A 24,835-nucleotide genomic window follows, 5' to 3' on the forward strand; every position below is an offset into this window, starting at 1 on the left:
GGATATATCAATCCTGAAATTCACCATTGGCTTTCACTGCCATCTACTACCTGATGTTCATTGTCTCTTGTCATGGTTTGGGGGTAAAATTAATAAGCAAGATAACTTCCAGGCATAAAAGAGAGTGCAGATTGGAGTGAGGATATTCAAAGTAATTTTCAAAGAACATTTCAACCATGAAATTCTATATGGTTCTATGAACACAATCTTGGGGCATTGTGTTTAGCTTGCTTGGCCATTTTTATTTAGGATGTTCATTACATTAAGATGCTCATCCTGTGTTAATCTGAAAATTATAAACAGAAAAATATGCACAAGCAAAAGAGTACAATAAAAATTTATTGTGGCCTAGGAAGGCAGTTGATGCAATAAAGAATGAACCCCTCTTTCTCTGTGTGTTGCAATGTTGAACAGTTTATCTACTAAATACAAAGAGCAACATTAATGTTGAAGAGAAGAAACAAAAACATCCTTTATTACAACATCAAAACCATACTTAGATCTTTAAAAATTTGCTTACATCTAGCAGTGAATATACCAACCTCATGTGAGGAATTTACTTTTACTTGTTTATATGAATTTATAAATTCATATACTCAGTATATGAATTTAAAGTAAATTTACTCCAAATTTACTCCAAATTCATATACTAAGAAAGAATATTTAGAAATAGAACCATACTTTGAGAAATAACTGCCTGCCATTTAGATACTATAGATTTCACTTGTTTTAAGTATTAATCATTTTGAGTTTTAGCTTTGTAATTTAATGATATTATAGTGATAGGCTTTAAAATAAATAAAGATTTCCCTCATTAGGAAACAAACGACTGAGGGCACCTTGGTGTCACAGTCAGTTGAGCGCCTAACTCAGTTTCAGCTCAGGTCACGATCAGCTCAAGACTGATCTCCTGGGATCAATGCTCAGGACAGAGTCTGCTTGAGATTCTCCTCCCTCTCCCTCTGCCCTCCCCTCTACATTCTCTCTCTTTCTCTGAATAAACCTTACAAAACAACAACAAACAAACACACAAACAACTGAGCTTCCAACAAGACTCAACTGTATCAGGATTAGTAAAACATTAAGACAGGAAAAAAAAATAAATAAGACTCAACTGTGTCAAGGGAGGAGGTGACCACAGAGGCTCCTGATACCTGTATGAGGATATCTGAATATATCTCTTACCCATTTCTTATTTCATTTAATACGGCACAGAATCACTAAGAGAATAGCAAGTGTAGATTTGCTTCTCATAGACAAACTGTTTCTGGGAGCTAGTTCTTTCTCATTTACAAAGAACTTATATTCTCCTGATCTGGATCTCTAAAAGCATCTATAATAGTGGCCTTAAGTGAATTCTAGAATGATTGAAAATTTTACTGTAATGAAAATAAAAATCCACTCAATTCTAGTCATTATCCTTGGTTTGCATTTCATTGATTTGTGGATTTGCAGCTTGGGCATTTCAGGCAGAGATTCCTTCTATATGCTCTGTTCATGAGCAGCCTTAAGATGACATTTCAGAAAGTCGAAAAAGTCTCCACATGACTAAAAAACTCTTTCAGATGATCCTTTTCTTTGAAGATGGCAGTATTCCCTCTTGGGAATTGCAGAAATGGTATTATTTTTAAATCCTTTTTAATGCTACAGGATAAATGGCCTGAACTACTGCAATTTATAAATAACTTGTAGCTTGCTTTTCCCCCAGAATTCAATAAATACTTTTGGGGGCTTAATGTATAGCTGGCATTGTGGGGAATACATAAAATATCAAAAATAGAGTTCTTGTTCTCCAAGAGCTGGGTAGCTAGATGGGAGGTGGGGCAAGGCGGGGGGGACTAGATAGAGAGATTCACATATATCTGACACTTTCCTTTACTATCTACTCTTCAGTTTCTGGTAAACTCATCCAGTTTCAAGAATTTATTTTAATTTTTTTTTACTTAATTTTATTTTTTTTAGAGGGAGAAGGGACAGAGAGAGAAGGAGAGAGAGAATCTTAAGCAGGCTGGATCTCATGACCTTGAGATCATGATCTGAGCTGAAACCAAGAGACAGATGTTTAACCAACTGAGCCACCCAGGTGCCCCAAGAATTTAATTACCATATAGTAATCTATATAAATCATTTCCAAATTTGTTTCTTTAGCCCAGATCTCTCATTGGAACTGCAGACCCTATTTCTTACCACCTACTCAGCATTTTCTCTTAGATGTTTAATGGGTATCCCAAGCATAATGTGTTCAAAACAGAATACCTGATTTCACTTTCCTCAACCTGTTCTACATACAGTGTTCCCTGTCATAGTGTATGGCAACTCCAGTCTTCAGTTTACTCAGCCCAAAACCTATAAATTATCTTGACTCCTTTTTTCTGTGTCATAGCTCATATACTATGCATCAATAGATTTTTCTGATTATCAATCTGAAATATATCCTAAATATGATCATTTCTCACCACTCCACCACTACTCACTGGTGAAAGCCACCATTTTCTCTCTTTGTGACTGCTTCCATGGCCCCTTAACTACTCACCATGCTGTAGCTTTTTCCTACTATAATCTATTTGCAACTCAGTAGTCAGATCATATCACAGTCTCCCCAAAACCTTTCAATAGTTTCCAACTTATTCAGTATGAGAATGTATCAAATTCTTATAATTGCCTCTGATGCCTTGAATGCTCATTCATAAACATACACATCCGCTTCCAGGTCTAAATCTTTATCTCCTAATGACTTCCCCAGTATGAATATTGCTAAGGGGCAAATCAAAAGTCTGAAAAATAAGAGTGACAATTTAAAAGCACATACATGCCAATTTTGTTTAATTTTTGTAAGATTTTTTATTTATTCACTTGACAGAGAGAGACACAGAGATAGAGGGAACACAAGCAGAGGGAGTAGGTGAGGGAGAAGCAGGCTTCCTGCCAAGCAGGGAGCCCAATGTGGGCCTTGATCCCAGGACTCTGGGATCATGACCTGATCTAAAGGCAGATGCTTAACGAATGAGCCACCCAGGTGCCTCCAATTTTGTTTAAATGGATCAATGAATAAATATTGCATAAGAAGTTAGGAGAAAGACATTACATAAAAACAATAAAAGCAAAAAATTTTATCAAATTTAGCAAGCACACTTACAGGCATGGCTAACTCCACAATTTTTTCACCTATAATCTTGGGCAAGCTATTTGTCTTCTCAGAGCCTCAAATTTATCCTCAGTGTAATTAGGTAGCAACACCTCTTGTACAAGGTTGCCCAGCTAGTATATGTAGAGGGGTGCCCTACTATGTGGACTGCAAACATTAAAACTCAAGTTGGAAGTCCTACCTAATGGCTTGATATGGGAAAGAAACATAAAGGCAATGGCTTCTTCATAATGACAGAAACTTTCTCAGGCAATATATTGCCTGAAACCTATTCTTTTTCTGCCAAAATTTAGGGTTATAAAAAAACATATATTTCCCTTAACTCATAACGTAGAATAAGTAAGTCAACACTTTTTTTTTTAACCTACTATGGGCTAAGTGGTGAGAAAAATAGGGGGACAGAAAACTATGGTAATAAAGCTCCTGTCTCAAGAATTTAAAATTATGAACATAAAATTATGAATTATGAATTTTATATTCATAATTCTCTATATGAGAGATACAGAAAAACAGAGAAAGGAAGAATAATGGTAAGCTCCATGAAAGAAAATGTCATGAACTCAGGTAAAAAATTTTTTTAAAAAGTATGTAAATAAAATATAAATATAAATAATGAAGCTGAAATATTTAAACTGAAAGAGAAAAGCTGGGGTTTGGGGACTAGTGAAAATTAAACTGTTCCTAGAAGGACTTTAAAATTAGATCATTGTGTGAATGGGCATGAGGGCTGGTGAAGAGAGAATATTGGGGAAGAGATAGCATTTGGTTTCTTGGAAGAGACTTAGAGACAAGACTGACATGCAAATTAAACTAATAATACTGCTTTTGTCACTATGGTGGGTGTCAATGACAAAACATCACCTATTAAAATAATAAAACGTACTCATTTCTAGAAATATCAGTGTGGGAAGCTCCAAGAAACATTTTTCAATTAAATGTATTCTAAGTTGTAAGATCAAATATCTATTGATTAAAATGGGCAGGAAAAAGGAAGCAGTCTAAAAATCTTTCAAAGGGAAATGATTAACTTCATCAGAAATCCCTCATAATCAATAAACATTTATTGTGTACCTACCATTTTCTATGTGCTGAAAATTTAAAGATGACAGAAATAGTTTTTGCTTAAAATTCTCTGCATCCTTTAGAAAGACTAATAGCAGCTATGTGTGCGTGTGTGTGTGTGTGTGTGTGTGTGTATTACTCAAACATTATATTGTATTTATTATATTAGTTTTGGTAAACAATATATACATTTATATGTAAAAATAGAAAAGAGACTAAAGGACTTGCCTCAATTTTGAAACAATGGTTACCTATGGGAAATGTGGAAAAGATTGCTATTGTCTTCTTTCTTAGTACTACAGCTCCTGAATTATAGCCAGACATAGACTGGCCATAGTATACATTTCCTGACTAGTCTCCTGAGCTACTAGTCTCCTGATCATGTGACTAAGTTCTAATTAATGAAAATTAATAGAAGTATGATATGAAGCTTCTGGAAAAAGTTAAAGGAAAGATTCTTATTATTTCCGATCCTCTTCATTCCTCCTCTGACTAAAATGTCAATAGAATGGTTGGAGCTCAAACAACCGTCTTAAATCATGAGTTGAAAGCTATATACTGAGGAGAGCAGAGCAACAAGAGAAAACGAATCTAATTCCTAATACTGGAAGCTTTATCAGCCTGGGTCTGGTAACTATAGAACTTCTATGTTGGTGTTTCTCCCAGTGATATTGTGGGCATTTCTTCTACTTATAAAAAAAGAATAGGCAGGTTTTACATATTTTGACCCTTTCAAAACTAGAATGTATTTGTAACATTGCTTTTACAATTTCATGTTCAAATTTACTTTTCTTCTTAGTTTTGCTTTCTTATTTTTTGTTGATGGCAAACTTAATAGCCATTGCTGTAGTGTATACATTTTTCTGTTATGTTTTGTTTTTACATTGGGCCATCTTCCATGTTAAGCTAAATGGACTCATTTGGTTAACTTATTTGACAAACTCACATATTTCACTGGAAATCTAAGCTAGAAAATTCATTTTCCTACATTTTTAACTACTAAAACTTGGAAAATGTTTAACTTTATAAGTAGTTTACAACAATACTTACTAACTTCTCATGTTTGAGACTTGCCAAGACATTCGTCTTCTTATGTGTCTATCGAGTCTGGGAGACATTTTTACAAACTATGCTATTATAAAACTTTTGGGAATTTTCGAGACTTCTATTCACTTTTTCAAGCAAGCATAAGCATCTACCCTCCCTTTTTAAAGTTTCAGATGATATGACCAAATAAATATAACAACAGAGGAAAATTTAATACATCATTCTAAATTAAGAAAGTGTGTCTCCCATAAACCAGAAATTGACAGATTTCAGGAAAACACAGTCCTAAGAAATTTTGGCTTTCCAAGGTACCCTGAAAAAATTCTATTAATTGCCCTAGATTGGAAGAGTATACACTGCAGATAAGAGTAAACCATGAGCTCAACAGAATGCATGACATCTGATTGTCCATGTGTTGTTAAGACTTACTAGCACTACTGTTATCCCCTGCATGGCTTCTTGGTCTCCAGCAGGTAAGTTAGTACACATTCACATTGTGGTCCAGGGTTCCAAGCACAGCAAGAAAAAGGACACTCTCCATTGTGCACACCTTCCAAGGTTCTATTTGTATCACAATGCTTCTGTCCCACTCAGTGAAACATTACTGGCTAATCCCAGATTAAAAGGATAGGGAAGTAAATTTGACCACCTCAGGGGAAGAGCTGTATATAGTCACATTGCATGGGGGCTTGTATATGGAAGTGAGAAGAATTTTGTAGTTGTTTTTTGTAGTCTACCATGCTGATCAGTTAGGTTAATAACAGCAAGAAAAAGTAGAGGATTATAAATAGAAATACCTAACAGAACAGGTAAAGATAAATGAGTAAAACTGGATATAAGTACATATGCATAAACCATGCTTGCATGCTGAGAGCTAAAGTAAATTAGAGATTTCCTGGGCTTTGTAAAGGGGCAGCTGCCTCTCAGATCCATGAAAATGTATTGCTACATATTCTAATTTTCACAAGAAACACAAGTTTGGATTCTGCTATATAATCTGCTAATTTTTTAAAATAGATTTTTATTTATTTGAGAGAGCCAGAGAGAGCCCATGAGTGGAAAGGAGGGGCAGAGGCAGAAACAGACTCCCCACTAAGTAGGTAGTCCAATGTGGGGCTCAATCCCAGGACCTTCAGATCGTGACCTAAGCCAAAGGCAGATGCTTATCGACTGAGCCACCCAGACACCCAAATCTGCTAATTTTGAATTGTAGCCGAATTATTTAAAAGTTCTTTCTATTCCATAAAATTTATTTTATACACATGGCACAATTAATAAAGTTTACTTAGATAAATTTATTTCCTGTAAATAGTGAAGGCTTATAGGCAAATTATAAAATATGACAGTATATTAGGTACTCCCTAAAACTTTAAATTTCTATAGAAAATAAATAATATCTGAAAAATTACCTGTTCAAAATACAATGAAATTAAATGAATAACAGGGTTTTAAATAACTACAAAGATAAAATTTGAAATCACTTGGAAATTAAAAACAGTGAACAAAAATAAAAAAGAACAAAGTCTCTGAACTATTTTTAGAGAAAAGAAGAAATAAAAACTAAAAATATAATCTATTTAGAAATAAAAATAAAGAACTACAAGTAAATTGTTCTCAAAACTTTACTTAAATAAATGCTAGCTTTTAAACTCTATATAATTATTATATTAAAATAAGGAAGCATGCATCCAACTCAATAAATAAAATAATAAAATCTGATGAAAGCTATTCAAGTTTAAATTAAAATAAAATAAAAATTCATACCTTAAAACTCATAAATTCATAGAACTGATTAAAGGGAAAAATCTCAGTTCTTTGAAAAGACCTAAACAAAAATGAACTTCTGGAAGTCTGGCTTAATAGAGTGGGATGCATGAATAGATAATATTAAGAAAGAGAAAGTGTTTACACCACAACTATGAAAAATATTTATAAGTTTAAATAGATAATAAATATATCTCTATAATAATTAATTTGAAATCTCTTAAGAAATGAATCATTGTCAAAGAAAACATCCCATCATTAAAATGACTCAAAAAAATAATTCTAATTGTATTTCAAATATGCCAAAATGTATATTGTTTTAAATAAATTACTAAAGGTTATTAACTATTTTCTTCATTCCTTTCATGAAAGAATAGGACAAATGATTAAAACATCTTATAAAAGTAATTCAATTACTTTTATAAAGCTAGAATATCCCCCCAACAAAATCTAACAATGATACCGCATACAAAAAGAAAACAGTATCTAGGGTACCTGGGTGGCTCAGTTGGTTAAGTGCCAACTCTTCGTTTCAGCTCAGATCATGATCTCATGCGTCCTGAGGTCAAGCTCTGCACTGAGCTCCACACTCAGTGGGGAGTCTGTTTGAGGATTCTCTCCCTCTACCCTTCACCCCTGAGTGCATGCTAACTCTCTCACACTCACACCCTCAAATAAATAAATAAATCTTTTTTAAAAATCCAATATCACTTATGAATATGGATATATCCCCAAATCCTAAAATATATCCTTTCAAATTTGACCCATCAGCATATTAAAATATAATCAAATATTATAAAATAAGATTTATTTCAGAAATAGAATAACTATTTAACATAAGGAAACTGTATTACTCTTAAGTTTTAGATTATGAAGAAAAGGGTAAAATGCATATAATTATTATAAAAAATTACTAAAAGTAAGTGTCATTTGATATCAAGTTGGGAAAGAGTACAGTAGCCACATGCATTTGAATCTTCCCATGCCTTACCTCCCAAATTATAAAATCACCTAGAGATACAAATAAAATCACATCTGACCACAGAAAATCTCACACAGAGATAATTACATTCTTCAAATTATCTATAAGTAGATGTATATATATATATTTGACATATATATATATGTCTATATATAATATAGGTATAGATATATAGATATAATCCTGACAGAGATAACACTGGAGTCCCAGCTGAGGTTGCAAGTCTTTGGGTGAGATGAAAAAAGACGAAACATGTAAATGAGCTCATATGAAAGAAGAAAGCAGAAAACATGCATGAAAAAGAACTGAAATTACCCTCAGAAAGAAAAAGTTTAATACCAAGTGTTAGTGCATGGAACACAAACCTAGAACTTAGTAAGTGACTAAAAGGTAAGTAATACCCTCAGGGAAGCATTACTTCTGGAAAAGAAGGGAAAATAGAAAAAATGCTCCTTGGAGATGTTTTAATGAAGGTAAAGTAAGGGCAGTAAGTGAGGAAAAATTAAGAATCCTGTCAAAACTGAACAGAAACAACACTTACCAACCCCCCCAAAAAACATACTCCAATTAAAGGAACCACATGGTAGTACACTGACAGAAGGCAGTTCTATTGAACAAGGAACCTTGTCTACAAATTATCCAGAAATTGAGTAATAATTGGAGAAATAATTGGAGAAATTCCATTCAAAACTACTCTCAAAAGAAGAGAAAGTATGACTCATATATTTCGGTTTATCAAAGTTCTTCTCACATAGACAACTACAAGAAAAGATAAAATTGTGACATTAAACTCCAAATGAAATTAAATGTCTCAAACAATCATTTGAAGTTCATTTTTAAAGAAATTAGCAGAATCAGAAATTCAAAATTTAACCATTGAGATGGCCAAAATGACAAAGAAATGCAACAACCTCAGAGTATATATTGAAAAACAATGTTAAAGGCGAAAATCAGAAGACATAAATTACAATTTGCTCGAAGGAGAATAGATTAAATGACATTAAAGGAAAACACATAAAAGAAGAGATTGAAAATGAAATAAAGAACTAAGAAAGTTCAGAGTGACAAGATCAAAATTTTTTTTAAAAAGTAGACAAAGAGGATATACATATATATTTGAAGTTTCTGAAGAAGAAAAACAACAAAATGAAAAAATATTTAAAGGAATATTCTAAGGAAATTTTCCAGGAAAAAAAAGAAAGAAAGAACTTTTAAATATACTTAGGGTTCCTAGAAAAGCTGATCCAGGACAGTAGACTCTGAGATATATCTTAGGAACATTATTAGATAGACAAAGAAAAAATTCTCAAGGCAAAAGGACCAAATTACTTTAAATGGCAAAGAAATTGAACTACTCTCAGATTTCTCGGGAGTAACACACAAAGCAGGCCAATACGGGGGAAGCACTACCATGAACTCAAAAAAAGAAAAGGTAAACCAAGGATTTTATGTCCATCCAAGCTCCCCTTCATGGCTATGGGAAAACAACAACAACAACAACAGGACAGTTTTAAATATACAAGCACTAAGAGAAAAGTGGACACTTGAGCCTCTCCTGATGAAACTATTGGACTACAAGCTTCATTCAACCAAGAATTAATAGAGGGACTTTTATGTTTAATTGTGGAATTGATACTAAGACAAGCTTAGAAAGATGGGTTATGGATGCACAGGTGGCTGAGTCAGTTAATCATCCACCTTTGGCTCAGGTCATGATCCTAGGGCCCTGGGATCCAACCCTGCCTCAAGCTCCTTGCTCACTGGGGAGCCTGTTTCTCCTTCTGCCTGCTGCTCCCCTTGCTGTGTTAGCTCTCTCTGACAAATAAATAAATAAAATCTTTTAAAAAAAGAAAAAAGGAAAAAAGTGGGTTAAATAATAATATGAAATCATCATAGGTTCTCAAAATGGAAGGATAGAATTAAATAATGGGAGGAAAGGGGGAAAGTAAGGGAGAAGTAGGATATTATTATTAATAATAATGAAGGCGGGGCACCTGGGTGGCTCAGTGTGTTAAGCCTCTGCCTTTGGCTCAGGTCATGATCCCAGGGTCCTGGGATTGAGCCCCACATTGGGCTCTCTGCTCAGCAGGGAGCCTGCTTCCTTCTCTCTCACTGCCTGCCTCTCTGCCTACTTGTGATTTCTGTCTGTCAAATAAATAAATAAAATCTTTAAATAATAATAATAATAATGAAGGCAATAAGTGAAATTCACAGGTTCCATTTAAAACTGAAAACAATGAGTCAAAGGTTAAAGGGGAGAAAGTGAGAGTGAAGAAGCCATAAAATGTTCAAATATGAAGCTAACCATTACAATGAAAGTATAAACCTTTCTAAAACCAAACGAAGGAAAGTGACAAAGACACACACCATAGAAAAACACAGTAAATACAAAAAAACTTCACACAATAATAAATAGCATGTATATAAATAAAAATAACAATAAACAAACAGATTTGCATATATATCAAACACAACATTCTGATAATATATCTTCTCAAGAACATATAAACAGGGGCGCCTGGGTGGTTCAGTGGGTTAAGCCGCTGCCTTCGGCTCAGGTCATGATCTCAGGGTCCTGGGATCGAGTCCCGCATCGGGCTCTCTGCTCAGCAGGGAGCCTGCTTCCTCCTCTCCTCTCTCTGCCTGCATCTCTGCCTACTTGTGATCTCTCTCTGTCAAATAAATAAATAAATAAATCTTAAAAAAAAAAAGAACATATAAACATTGGCAAAAATCAATCACAGAAAAAAAATACCATAAAAAAAGAACAAAGAAAGAAAACACCATTAAGTTCCATTCAGGGAATAGATTACAAACAAATTTCTCTGATTAAAATCAACAAAACATGAAAAAAGAAAAGGCTTTCCACCTGAAATAAAGGCTTCTATTAAATGACTCTTGGATGAAAGGAGAAATACAAACATGAATTACAGAACTTTCCTAGGAAAACATACATATTCAAGTCTATAGAGAATATTTAAGAAGTGATCCATAGTCTTAAAATCCACATCAATAAAAATGAAAGACCTTAAATAAAAATATTTAATTCCACCTCCAAGAGCTAGAACAAGTACAATAACTTTTAACAAAAGAATATATAAGGAAGATAATAATGGAAGTAAAAGCAGAGAAATTAGAGAAAAAATAGTAGATTGAATTAAACAAACAAACACCAAAATTACTCTTAAATATAGTCAACCATAAGTTTAGTATAAGGCAATGTTGTAATTGCATTTTGTAAAGATGATTCAGGCTTCAATTTAATTTTCAAAAACTATATTATTCATATCAACTGAGGAAACTCTGATGGATTGGACTCTGTTTGAAAAGAAGATGACCAGTTGTCTGAGGAATATGAAATTCGTATCTTGAGAAGAGTGATTGCATAAGCAAATTATTTTTAGTCTTAAAATAATATTACCAATTGTGAAATAAAATAGTATTCTTCAAGTATTTGAAAGATTAGGTAGATCTTTTCAGATTTACAATGTGATGTATAGATAACAACACAAAGACACCTAATAGAAGATATACAGAAAAACGGGTATCTGTTCATATATACATAAAGCTTTATATTAATTAGAATATTTCAAATGTAAATTGTTCACCTTGAAAAGGTGCAACTGGACTTATGATAACATTACACAAAATAATGTATGTGGAACATGTAACATAGCACTATATATATAACTATTAAATAAATGTGTGACTATTAGTATTATTAATATAATGTCCTTAGCATTATATTTAAGCTTAAATTAAATGATTATTTGTGAGTTATGATCATTTATTTCAGATTAAATTTAGAACCATATTTTTTAACCTCAGTTTATGCTTCTAAGTAAGATTCAGTTATTGCATGGCTTATTAGTCATGCCCCCTTATAATATACATCCATCTCCTTTTCATGATTTGAAGGAATGCAAGTCTTTTATCTCCTTTAAAGGAAAATGTTATGACTGTGTAATTAGAATAGTTTTGAAAAAAGTTATTTATATTCCAGTTTTAGTTCTAGTTCTTCAAAATTCAAATAATCACTTCTTCATTAAACATTTGACATATATTAATATTTTTAAAAATATTGGCCTACTGTAGTAGACTCTTGATTATCTCAGCTTATGACAAATAACATAAATATAAACATATTAATAAACCAAGAACCTTATTTTAAGTATTGAAGTAATTATTCATTAAGCTATAAATCTTTTATCAGTGCTATAAGGCTCAGTAAATTTTAATATTACCATTTTCTTTTTATTCTGTAGAAATTTCTGTCAGGAATGCTGAAATAGAAGAAGAATTTATAAGAACTGAATGATGAACATCCAGTGGGTGTTCCATCTTTATTATTCATATATAAAGCAAATTTTTATTGATCATGAATCTATGCCAGGCTAATCTTGTGGATACCAGGAATATGTCAAATTAAAAAAAAAAAGTCATAATCTTTACCTTCATGGAGCTTGCAGTCGCTTAGAAAAATCAGACATTATTCAAAGAATCACACATATTTGTAAAATTACAACTGTCACAACTACTAGAGAAGTGAGGAATATAGGCCTCTGATAGTATAAATAACAATTATTATTCTAATCAAAAGCGGTCATACATACACTACCCTGAGGAAGTGTTAATTGAGTTGATTTACGAAAATGAACAAGAATTTACTTGAAGAACTTTCAGGAAGGCCAATCCATTTGGTGGGAATAGCATGTACAAAGACTATGCATCAGGAAGAAGCACTGGAAAGGAAAATGGTCCAGTGTATATATGTTGAGGTAGGTTGAGGATAGTCTAACTAAGGATGTATAGGCAATGTTAAAGAGTTTAATCCTTTTCCTAAGGGCAGTACAATCTGTGGAAAACCTTTAAACTGTGATAGGGGATAGTGTTAGACTTGCTCTCCACAAAGATTACTTTTTCTGCTCTAAGAAGATTAAGAGAAGAAAGATGGTAGATTTCATCAACCGTGGTAGACTCCTAATGAGCCCATAAAAGCAATGGTGAGAGCTGGAAATAGTAGAGAAGTGAATAGATATTAGGATTCCCAGGTGGTAGAATCAACAGTGACAGACAGGATAGGAAGCATAAGATGGGAAAATATAATGAGACCACCAAGATTTAAGACTTCTCTGAAAGGATATTCATTGAAGCAGGAGACACTGGTGGAGGACTGGTTAGAGTCAAACACATGAATATGGTCTTGGCCATGTTAAATCTGAGGTATTTTTGAGATATATGATAGAAGTGTAGTTACATATATTAGTCTATATTCCAGAGCTCAGATCTGTATCTAGAAATATAAATTTATAAATCTCAGGTATGAATGGGGACAATGGAAGTAATGGATATAAATGGAATTGCTTAGGCAGAAGATCTCAAATGAGAGAAGTCTGTAAGGCCCAACTCCAGAGCATTGCTAATGTGAACTTGATAAAAAAGAAGAAGAAGCTTATATCATGTCATGAAATCCAAGGAAAAGAGTGTTTTTGATGGAGATAACAGTCATCACTGTCAAATATCAAGAAACCTAAACAGATGAGCACTAAGTTGTGTCCACTTGACTCAGCAATATAAAAATTATGAAGTACTATGTTCATTGAATAATAAAGTACTTAACAATATGGGTACAAGAGAATCTTCCTGGATTTACCAGGAGGTTTGGAAATAGAGACAAATCTTAGGAGAAAGTTGTGAAAAGGAGAAGAGAAAAAGCAATCAGATTCAGAAGTTATGGAGAAGGGACAGGCTTTTCTGTTTTCATTTTTGTTCTAATGCAAAGAAGTTACAGAATCTTTTCACAGGAAATTTACACTTGACAGGATGATGTTTAATACATAAAAGACAGGAGATTAAATAATTGAAAGAGAGAATTTTATTGGTAAGTTTACTGATGGAGGGACAGTTTTGGGAAGGAAGACAGCTCATCCATTGTACACAGAGGTTAAATAGATAGATTGGGTGTGGGATATAAGTTTAGAGATAGAAATAAGCCTGAATTTTAATCTGATATCTTCTATGTTCAATAAAATAGCAGTGAAGGTCATCTTCTAAGAGTTGGGGCAGGGAGTACTGAGAAGATTAAAGGTTTCATGAGGGTAAGGATTTGAAAAGCAGAAATTGGACAAGTAAATAGAAATGTATGCATAAATAGACAGATAAACAAATGATTAGGAAGGAAATTAAAGAAGGAAGGGAGGGAGAGGGGAGGGTGAAGGGACAGAGGGGGAAGAAGGAAAGAAGTATGGAAGGAAGGAAGGAGAGAAAGGGAGAGGGAAGGAATAGGAAGGAAGGCAGAAAGAAAAAAAGAAAAGAAGAAAGGAAGAAAGGCAGTAAGGAGGGAGGGAGGGCAGGAACGATCATTTGTTTCTGATCATTTTCGGTATTTTGGGAATGTTCAAGAAGTTTTTGGGCTATCTTTATGAGTCTGTGGTTCTTGGCTTTTTTCTTCCTGCTCCAGTAAAACTTCTTTCATACAAGTAAGGACTATCATGCCAAATGATCTACTGTATTACTGATTTTGGAGAAGAGATTTGTATCCAAATCTCACAGATAGGAAAATGTGTGCATATATGTTTATGCTGTGTCTGTACATAAAAGTATTTTGCACCTACTTGTAATAAGTAATGTACATTTACATGTAATAAGACCATTAAATAATTCCAATATACCCTCCACAAGGAGACAGAGAATTTCTCCTTAAAAACAGGATAGCCAAGTGTTAAAAGTGGACCAGAATTTAGGAAGCTCTCCATTGGAAAATGATAAGTAATTATTATGTTTAGTATATATTTTAGCACATGCAATATAATGTTTCCTTTTCCAAAGAGAAAGCACATATTATTCCCTTAGATATCCTTTTATCCATTATAGAAATTCGTTCGTGACACTTATAAGAATCTATTAGTAGAATTAGTATATGAATATTCCAATTCACAATCATTTAAGTGTTAAACATTTAATTATTGATCAGCAAAATATTGACGAACATTTACAAGTATTCCATCAACTTGTCAGTAAGTCCTTCCTTAGGGGAAATTTTCTGATTTTAATTCAGTCATAAAATGCTTTGGGTTACTAGTGCATCATTTACTAAATTACTGATCCATAGTACTATAATGTCCTGAAAAGTAAACACAACTTCTGAAAGCCTAATTGAATCTTGGAGAGATATTTATTCACCACTGAATTAAGATAAATGAGTCAACCCACAATAATCACGCTAAACTTAGGTACATTCATAGAGAGATAAGGATCCAAGGTGGATTTTCAACCTGAAAAGACCTAATTTCTAATATCTAGCTACAGAAAATAAATACATGAGTTTGAAAGCAATAACAATTATTTCTCTGAAAGTTCATTTTAATGTAATTTTATTGAGTTTAATACCTCTTTGTTAATTATAAACTCACAGTGTTTATACTAATATGACCTTGTTGCAATGTAAATAGTGTAATTTTAAAAACCCACAAAATTTTAGACTCTTTTAAGGTAAAGATGGTCCTAAAACTAGTTATCTTAACCACCTACTATCTGGGTTACTTTGAAAACAAAGGAGGTTCTGCAGTGCGTCACTGGTTACCAGCACAGGTTTGGGAGTAAGAAAAACCAAGCTTTAGTACTGGATTATGTGCTTATTAGCCTAACTAAATGAGTTACTTAATTCTTGTAGTTTCCCCATCTAAGAAATGGAGGGGAAAACACATAATTCATGATTTATTTTAAGGATTTGATAAAATTTATTTAACTACTTAAATAGTTAAGTAGCCTCGCAGCAAATATATATGGGCTGAAAAATATGTATAAATGTAGATATATATACTCATACAAACACACATGAAGTTTAAATTTAGCTTAGAATAGTTTTGAGGCCATTATTACTTTAGAGACTAGATTTATTTGAACCGGTTTGCTTTCCATTAGGTATGTTACTTTTCATGTTTTTGTGTTTTTGTTTTTGCTTGTTTTTTTATTTGTTTTGATCTCCAAAAAACAAAAAAACAAAAAACCAGTTTCTATACTCCTTCATAAAACAATGCAAAGGAAAGGAAAATACTAACAAAGTTCAACAAACAATTACTATTATGTGTATTTGTCTGGGAGGAGCTTCCCACAGCTTTAATCATAGCCATGGATCATTATTTCAAACCAAGTATGTCTTTTAGGTATTTAACTGTGTGTTCTCATATCAAGGAATTGAAATGTAATCCATTTGTTCTGCGATCTCACTGCAATTCTGCTAAATGTTTCAAATAAGTAAAATAGCATGTATTGTAGTTTTGAGTGCTATCACTGAATCTAAAGAGATACACATTGAAAAGAAGGGTTGTTACTCCAAGAAAAATTAGGTCTACTTAATCTTTAATTTTTCATTAAAACATTTCTGAGGTTTATACAATAAAATCATTGTAGAGACTTCCAGCAAATGACATTATAGCTTAGAACTATATGAAAGTTCTAAAAAATTGTAATATATTTAGAGTTTAATAATATAAATTATGGAGGTGCCTTGGTGGCTCATTTGGTTATGCATCTGCCTTCAGCGCAGGTCATGACCCCAAGATCCTGGATCGAGCCCCTCATCTGATTTCTTGCTCAGTGGACAGCCTGCTTTTCCCTCTCCCTCTGCCTGCTGTTTCCCCTGTTTTTTCTCTCTCTCTCTTTCTGTGTGAAATAAATAAATAAAATCTTTAAAACATATATATAATTCTGATGCAGAGAATATATATATATATATAGAGAGAGAGAGAATATATATATATAATATATGTATACTTCTGATGCAAAGAAATCTAAACCAAGAGCAAAATGCCATGTTGAGGGAGTTTTTTAATTACATGTTAAGAAAATAATTATATATCTTGGGAGCATTTTCTCAGAAAGAATTCTTTAGAATAAGTTTTGCCTTTGCTACTGTGCTAATGATGGCTTTGATAAAATGACCCAAGGTAAAAAGACAATTTCCTTCAGGTATTATCTGGGTCTGAAATATTCTTCACTGATTTCACATGCACTGATAGCATGAACAAGGTAATTTTTTCTGACTCTGGTAGGGCAAGATTTGCAGTGAGAAATGCAAAATTTACACAGAGTTTGCCTCTAAGAAATCTCTGCAGTGTTTTTCAGTTTATATAAAAAGACTAAAGACGTTGCCGGAGGCATCTGTTTTCTTTTCCTTGAGGCAGGCTGAAGCACCACAAATCAAATTGTTTTTCTCGTTGTTCATTTAATATTTTCTCTTTCAATTTCTCAGAGAGCCGACATAGGGATTTCTGCTTTAACCATCACCCCGGATCGTGAGAATGTAGTGGACTTTACAACACGCTATATGGACTACTCAGTGGGAGTACTACTTCGAAGGGCTGAAAAGACAGTGGATATGTTTGCCTGTCTTGCACCATTTGATCTGTCTCTATGGGCTTGCATCGCTGGCACTGTTCTTCTGGTGGGTCTTCTGGTCTATCTCCTGAATTGGCTTAATCCTCCACGATTACAAATGGGATCAATGACTTCTACTACTCTCTACAACTCTATGTGGTTTGTGTATGGATCCTTTGTACAGCAAGGTAAGGAGAAAAAAATGCTTTTTAGTCTGAAAAAGGAATATGTTTCAAATGCCATGAATCAGTTAAGAATATTCTGTATCTGACATCAATAAGTGTTCTAAAGGGTCTTCACAGCAATGCTCAGAAAAGAATATTTCCTCCCCTTTCCTAGAGGATCTCAAGCACAGCAGGTTTTCCACAAAAATGGTTCATTATCTTTTGATGTAGGTTCAATTTCATCAACAAAGCCAAAAATGAATGTCAGAGGTAAGGTTAACAAGAAACTCAAGATCAGATTTCCCCTCCTCCTCCACTATTTTTTTTTTCCTTTCTCTGACATTCTGAGAAATAGCCTTATTGGGATGAAGTAGCTTACTACCAGAACAGACACTGTTTAATTATTTACATATGTAAGACATGTTGGGACTGGTTCTTTGTTCAGAGACATTATTTAATGTATTAAAAATATTCAGTGACAGTGAGAAACTTTGATTAATTTAAGATTTTGATAACAAATATTGTCTTATCTTTCATCTTTATTTATTTATTTATTTGACAGAGATCACAAATAGGCAGAGAGGCAGGCAGAGAGAGAGGAAGGGAAGCAGGCTCCCTGCTGAGTAGAGAGCCTGATGTGGGACTTGATCCCAGACCCTGGGATCGTGACCTGAGCCAAAAGTAGAGGCTTTAACCCACTGAGCCACCCAAACACCCCTTATCTTTCATCTTAATAGTTAATTAATCTTTAGCAATGATTTAACTTATAACTTCATTATATTCTAAAGAATTTCTTTGTTATTCAGTATTTAATCTTCCCTATTCTTTAAAGTTGTCTAGTTAATTCCATTACTCTCACCATTTTAGAATATAATAATACTTACTAAACTCCTTTTTTGAGACTATTGTCATTACACATAATGAAATAATAAAATACTTAGGGGATTGATAGTTTCTTACAAACCTATCACATATATTAAAGAGGAGAAATATGTGCCACAATGAAGATATGACACTTTTGCCTTAATATTTATAAATTTCAATTGCATCTTCTTTTTTATTCACACTTGCTATTAGATCTTTCATTAAATTTGAGTAATTGTTCTCAACTGTAAACTTCTGATTGAGACCACTGGTCCAGAGAGGGCCTAGGACAGAGCTCTAAGAAAAGGAATGGATTAGAGGAGCTTTCAGTGGCAACTGATAAGGAGTAATGAGAAAGACCCAAGTATCTTGTATAGCATGTAGTGGTATACATACCAAATAAAGACAATATTTAAACATGGCGGGTTTGGCCAACTACATTAAACATTTCAAAAAATCAAGTAAAAGTAAGACTTGAAAGATACTTACTGATTTAGCAATGAACTTGTTCTTGGTAGCATTCCAGTGACTGTAGCTGCATCACCAGATCCGCCAAAACCTACGGATTCTGTGGGTCAGAAGTTTAGACAAGACATAGGAAGGATGGTTTGTCTTTACTCAATGATGTCTGAGGACTCAACTAGACAACTCAGAGTCTGAAAATGAACTAATCTGAGGGCTTGTCCATTTCGGTTACATGTCTGGTAACTGATGCTGGCTGAGGGCCTGTAGCTTCAGTTTTCTTATATGGTCTCTCTTTATGGGATAGTGTGGTCCTTCTCACAGAATGATAGTTAATTTCTCCATAAAGAGCATTCCAGAAAGAGAAAAAAAAGAGTCAATGAAACAGAAAAATGTTACAGTTCAGGTTAGGGATCACAAACTTGTATGATGGTGTGAGTTCCTCAGAGGAACATCCTATGATGTAGGGAACATCCTGGTTGTACCCATCTCATGACTTTGTTATAAGAATTAAAACAGGTAAAATTATGAAGTTCTTAGATAAAATAACTCATATAAGGGTCACATAATTGCTTACCAGATAAGTAAAAAATGAAAACAAATCAGACTCAGCTATGAATAGTTAGGCACATAGAAAAAGGATAACAGGGCGCCTGGGTGGCTCAGTGGGTTAAGCCGCTGCCTTCGGCTCAGGTCATGATCTCAGGGTCCTGGGATCGAGGCCCGCATCGGGCTCTCTGCTCAGCAGGGAGCCTGCTTCCCTCTCTCTCTCTCTGCCTGCCTCTCCATCTACTTGTGATTTCTCTCTGTCAAATAAATAAATAAAATCTTTAAAAAAAAAAAAAAGAAAAAGAAAAAGGATAACAAAGCAAATGATTTTAGATTATTGGCAAGATAATGGTTAAAATGGTAGCTCATAAGGTACATGAAGCAGTAAAAGAATAGAAAGACCAATAATGACAATTCAAGAACAGTAAGATGGGAGAATAATAGAGTAGTAGTGGGAGAGAATAGAGTTCTTGATGAGGTCAAAGAACAAAAGTGGAAATATCAGTGTGAGGGAGTTTGAAGTTTGTATTTATGGATTCCTGAAGTTAAGTGCTGGTGAGGGACTTCAGAGCTGATCAAGGAACTGAGAGCCCAGAGGATTAGATGAACCATCTGCAATGATAGTCAGCTTGGATTGGAGAGAAAGAAAATGAGCCAGGTGCCAAAGTCGTCAATAAATGAGGAGAAAGAGCTAGGAGATGCTGATAGATATGTGCAGTCTAAAAATAAATGTTGGTATAGTTAGATGTAATGAGCCTTTGTTTTCACCTTACTTCTTCCCAATCTACCCAATTTTCTGTATATAGTTTTAATAGCCACCAATATTCAGTTGACCACCAAACCTACATCACCCATTCTTTGATTTTTGTTTTATATATCCAACTGCTCACTAGACCACTCTCTGGATATAGCAAAAGCACCATGATTTTCAACATGCCAAACATTGAACTTATTTTACACTTTAAAGCTTTGTAGCTTCTCATATTCTTTATTCCAGCTGATGCATTGCCAGCCACTCAGATACACAGGTTAGAATCTTTGAAAACAGTTTTGGTTTCGTCTTCTTCCTATCCCTTATATCCAACTGTTATCAAGCCCTATGAATTTTACCTTCTAAATATTTCTAGAAGTGAAAAGCTTGTCTCACCTAGACAGATAAGCCTACACTGTTACCTAAATTAGACCTACTTCATTTCTCAGCTGAACTACAGGAATCCTGTTAACAGGTCTTTCTTTTTTCAGTTTTGTCCCCTGCAAACATATGTTCCACATACTTGCATATATATTCAAGTTATTTCTATCAGTTAGAGCTAAACACATAATTCCCATTCTTTAAATATTTTCTTGGCTCCTCAATGCTCACAGTTTAGAAGTCTGAGTTATTTGGAACAGGAACAGTATTCTACCATTGGGCTCCTGTCCCAGGCTCAATTCTCATCTCTTACCACCCATGCCTCACATTTAATTGTTCGGTTACTCCAAATGGCTTTTGTCCTTGAACACAAGATTGTGTCATGACTCTTTGCCATTGCTTCTGTTCCTTTCAGTTCCTGAAATGCCTTTATTACTAACCTGCTTAATCTCTATTCTTACTCTTTGCTTTCATATGGTAATTTAGTATGCATCCTCTATTTCTTCTTTTGAACTCACTTCTTTTTGGAAATATTTGCTGGGGTTAGGAACCATCTTCTAAACTTCTGAAGATATATTTATTATAACACTTAGAAACTATTATGTAATTGCCATTTCTTCATTTGTCTCCATCTCAGTCCTTTGAAAAAACAGTGTCTTATCTTTATAGTTCCTTTGCCTATAGCTCAGTGTCTTGTACATATTAAGTGCTTGATAAATACAAACTGATCAGCTAAATGAATAAATACATGCTAAATACTTAACAAAACAAAGCATGGCATTAACTGCAATATTGTGCTTATTAGATTATAATGTGTTCCCCAATGATCTAAATTCAGTAAACGTAACAGGAAATTACTCAGAATGTCTCTACTGGTGTATTTTATTAAGTAGCTAAGATGAGGAACTTATAAATAAGGTATCCAATTTGCTGAACCTTTATTTCTTAGGATGTTGACATGCTTTCTGAACTCTGCCTCCAGGTAGCCAAACTAATTTTGGGGGCACATCCAAGAGAAAAAGATAAGTAAAATTACCCATATAGTTAGCGTGATTTTCTAGTTATGTAAACATGAAACAGATATCAAAAGTTATAAATACGTTAAGCTTTTCCATCCCAAATGAGCCTTTAAATGAATTATACAGCCTGTAGGTTGATTGTACATTAATATAAATTTCTAGTGATGGATAATGTGGAATTGCGTATGGTTAACTACTTCATCTCTGAAATGTTGCCATTCTTTCTAACAATGAAAAGGTCAATTCGCTAAAAGATACAGAAAGCAACTTTACATTTTGATTAAAAATAAATTAAGAAAAAGCCTAAACTCTATGAAAGAAAGAATCAGTCAGTGACAGTGTCCATGGACAGGCAATGAAGTTAAAATTAGTGATAATTTTCAACAAAAATATAGTCTTTTTAAGAAGTACAGCTGTTATTCGTATTACAGTCTTTACTGAGTCACTAGATCAGATTGAATAGGGATAAAAAGCATTTCATGTATTATCGGATGTATTTCTGAAAAAACAGTTTAGGGACAGCTAAAAGAAAAATGTTAAATATATGCCAGTTGTTTACTAATTCTGATTTTTAAAAAAAGTCTGTAACTTCAAAGCATTCTGGAAAAATAGCTCAGGGAATCCAACTGTGCAAAAGCAGTATGGCCCATTATAGAGATAAACTTAGTACATCTGTTTGGCTGAAACATTAAAGCTTGTGAATTAGATAGTTAAATGCATGAATGAGATACCAATTTTATGCAAGTTTTGTTGTCATTTTATATCCTCCTTTATTTCCATGTCTACATGCATTTCTCTGCAATCAACATACTTAAACAACTAGGGTTTGATTTTTTGAAGATCCTTTATGTTTTGTTTATGTGCAGTGATTCTTAATATCATCTGGGCCTGGGGGTGGGAGGCCTCTATGACTTTTTCACACATATGGTTGAATACAATTTGTTTGCTGTTTACTTGCAAAAGGAAATTTCAGAGTTTGCCTCAGCTGCTTTTGTCTGATTGTAGAATGTGCAAATATTTATAATCATGTAAAATATTTAAAGTTATTACATATGTTTATTTACCAGCAAGCATTTATTAAGTACCAACTATATGGCAGGAATAGGAAGAAGAAAAGGGAAATAAGGAATAACTACATCTACTGGTTTACTTACTGTTTCTTGGGCATGCTGTATGTCATGCCCAACTTAGATGTTTTGAGTGTGGTCATAAATAAGAAAGATACAGTTCTTGCAGGCTTGGAACTATCTAAATGGGCCATAGCCAAATGGGACCAAAAAAACCCCTTCGGATGAGAAGAGCAGACAGAATTATATTGGAAAGAATAAAGAACTATAATTCCTTTGAAGCTTTCTTAAAGATCAAATAGCTCCACAGATGCCAGTGATGAATAGAAAGGGGGCCTTTAGGAATAGTAGAAGATAACCTGATGGCTGCTGCTCAAGAGTTAATGGGAGAGGCATCGTGCAGTCTTTGAGATCCCAGGACAATTTTTGGAAGAAAATAAAGAGCTCTTTCCACTGCCAGATGGATTGCACTGCTACAAGAATCACAACTTTCTCATTTCCACACACACAAAAAGGAATCAAACATTCTTCTCTATCAAACTAGGCAACTAAAGAGATTGTTGATGAGAGAGCATCTCTTTAAAACCTTGCATAGGAGAATAACTCAAAAAGACATCCATTTTTATAGTGCAGATATCAAATATAAGAAATTTATCAATGTCCTAGTCACAAAACCCCAAAGGATTCAAACCTTGTAATGCAGTAGCTAAATCCATTCCTTTGTAATGTTATTTGATCGTTCACGTTCAATTTGAATATAACAAGAATGATATTGGCTAACTCTTGTTTACTGACCCTAATGAAAGCAGAGAAAATGAGAGTAATTCCCAGTGACAGGCTAACGAGACTATAGAGACAAATTTCTTTCTACTTTCTGTTCTTACAGATATTAACTCAAAAAAGTTCTCTGTAATTGTTATTTAGGTTCAAAAAACATCTCTGTTGTTGCTAATTATGATTGGCAGTCCTTAACAAAGGGAGAGCCAAGCATCCTGAGATCTGTCACATCCACTTGAGAATTTCCCCATGCTGATTTAAAACATGACAAGGTGCTCATTTTCTTTCATTTTATCACCAGAATTCACCACCAAAGGGAAAAAAAATAGTTGAGCTTTCACATTCTCAGATACTATTCTAAGTCTATCTTTATGGGTGTGGGGAATGAGTAATTTGTGTGATAGAAAACAATGCAGGGATGCTAAGATGGGAATCCATTGGTTTACATTTCCAATGAACTGTAATGAGCTGCTAAGCAATGATTCCATGAATCTTAAGTATGGAATATGCCCCTGAATTTCATTTATTTTAATACCAGCTCTTCGGGATTTGAGCCAGAAAATCCTTTCTCATGCTAAACTGGGCTTTTGAAGAGTTGAAAGTCATCAAGGCATATGAGGCAAAAAAAAGTCAGATTTCTGCTCATAAAATGCTTACTGAACAAGAACTGGTGAAAACATTTTCTCAACTACTTTGAACTCCTTAAGAATGCATACATAATTAAAAGTGTTATTTTAGTATTTAAGGAAACAAAGGAATGGTTTCCTGAGAGTCATTAAAAAAAAAAATCAACACTGAAAAGTGATTTTAAGATACTCTGAGTTGAGTTTTTATACTTCCCCAAGTGCTATAAGAAAAAAAAAAACAGTTTTAAAAAAATCTAAATTTAGGGGCGCCTGAGTGGCTCAGTCATTAACATCTGCCTTTGGCTCAGGTCGTGATCTCAGGGTCCTGGGGTGGAGCCCCAAATGGGCTCCCTGCTCAGCGGGAAACCAGATTCCCCTCTCACTCCCCCTGCTTGTGTTCCCTCTCTCGCTGTGTCTCTCTCTGTCAAATAAATAAATAAAATCTTTAAAAAAAAATCTAAATTTAAGTGATGGAAAAGGAGGTGTCACGGGTCCCTTAAAATAGCATTGATATCATGGTAGTACTCAGTACTTACGGTACCATGTTACAAAAACCCTCAGCTTAAGTAACAGGAATAGAGTCAGACATCACCCAAGATAAATTTATTCTAAAGTTCATTTAGGATTGATCAAAGTTAAACTATTGGGATCAAAAGACTATAGGTGGTAATAGAGACCATCAGTTTAGAATATAAATTTGGAAATTCAATTTTTGTTTGACCTGAATCCATTTTTCTCCCTTCACCTATGAATACATATTTAAAAGTTTAACAATGACGGTTGACTAACACTAAGAT

At 33.8% G+C, this 24,835-nt stretch overlaps 1 protein-coding gene across 2 annotated transcripts in view; it reads left to right on the plus strand.

Annotated features, from left to right (window-relative positions):
* The window catches only part of GRID2 (glutamate ionotropic receptor delta type subunit 2), a 1,483,500-nt gene that overhangs the window by 1,161,973 nt on the left and 296,692 nt on the right, over positions 1-24,835 (plus strand). For both annotated transcript variants that reach the window (XM_004756063.3, XM_004756062.2), the window contains exon 11: positions 17,254-17,566. In XM_004756063.3, the coding sequence (XP_004756120.1) occupies positions 17,254-17,566 (313 nt within the window). The remainder of the gene's footprint in view (positions 1-17,253; positions 17,567-24,835) is intronic.

The sequence above is a fragment of the Mustela putorius genome, unplaced genomic scaffold (genome assembly GCF_011764305.1).
Source record: "Mustela putorius furo isolate JIRA1106 unplaced genomic scaffold, ASM1176430v1.1 tig00003871_pilon_pilon_pilon, whole genome shotgun sequence".
In the NCBI taxonomy this organism is placed as follows: Eukaryota; Metazoa; Chordata; class Mammalia; order Carnivora; family Mustelidae; genus Mustela; species Mustela putorius.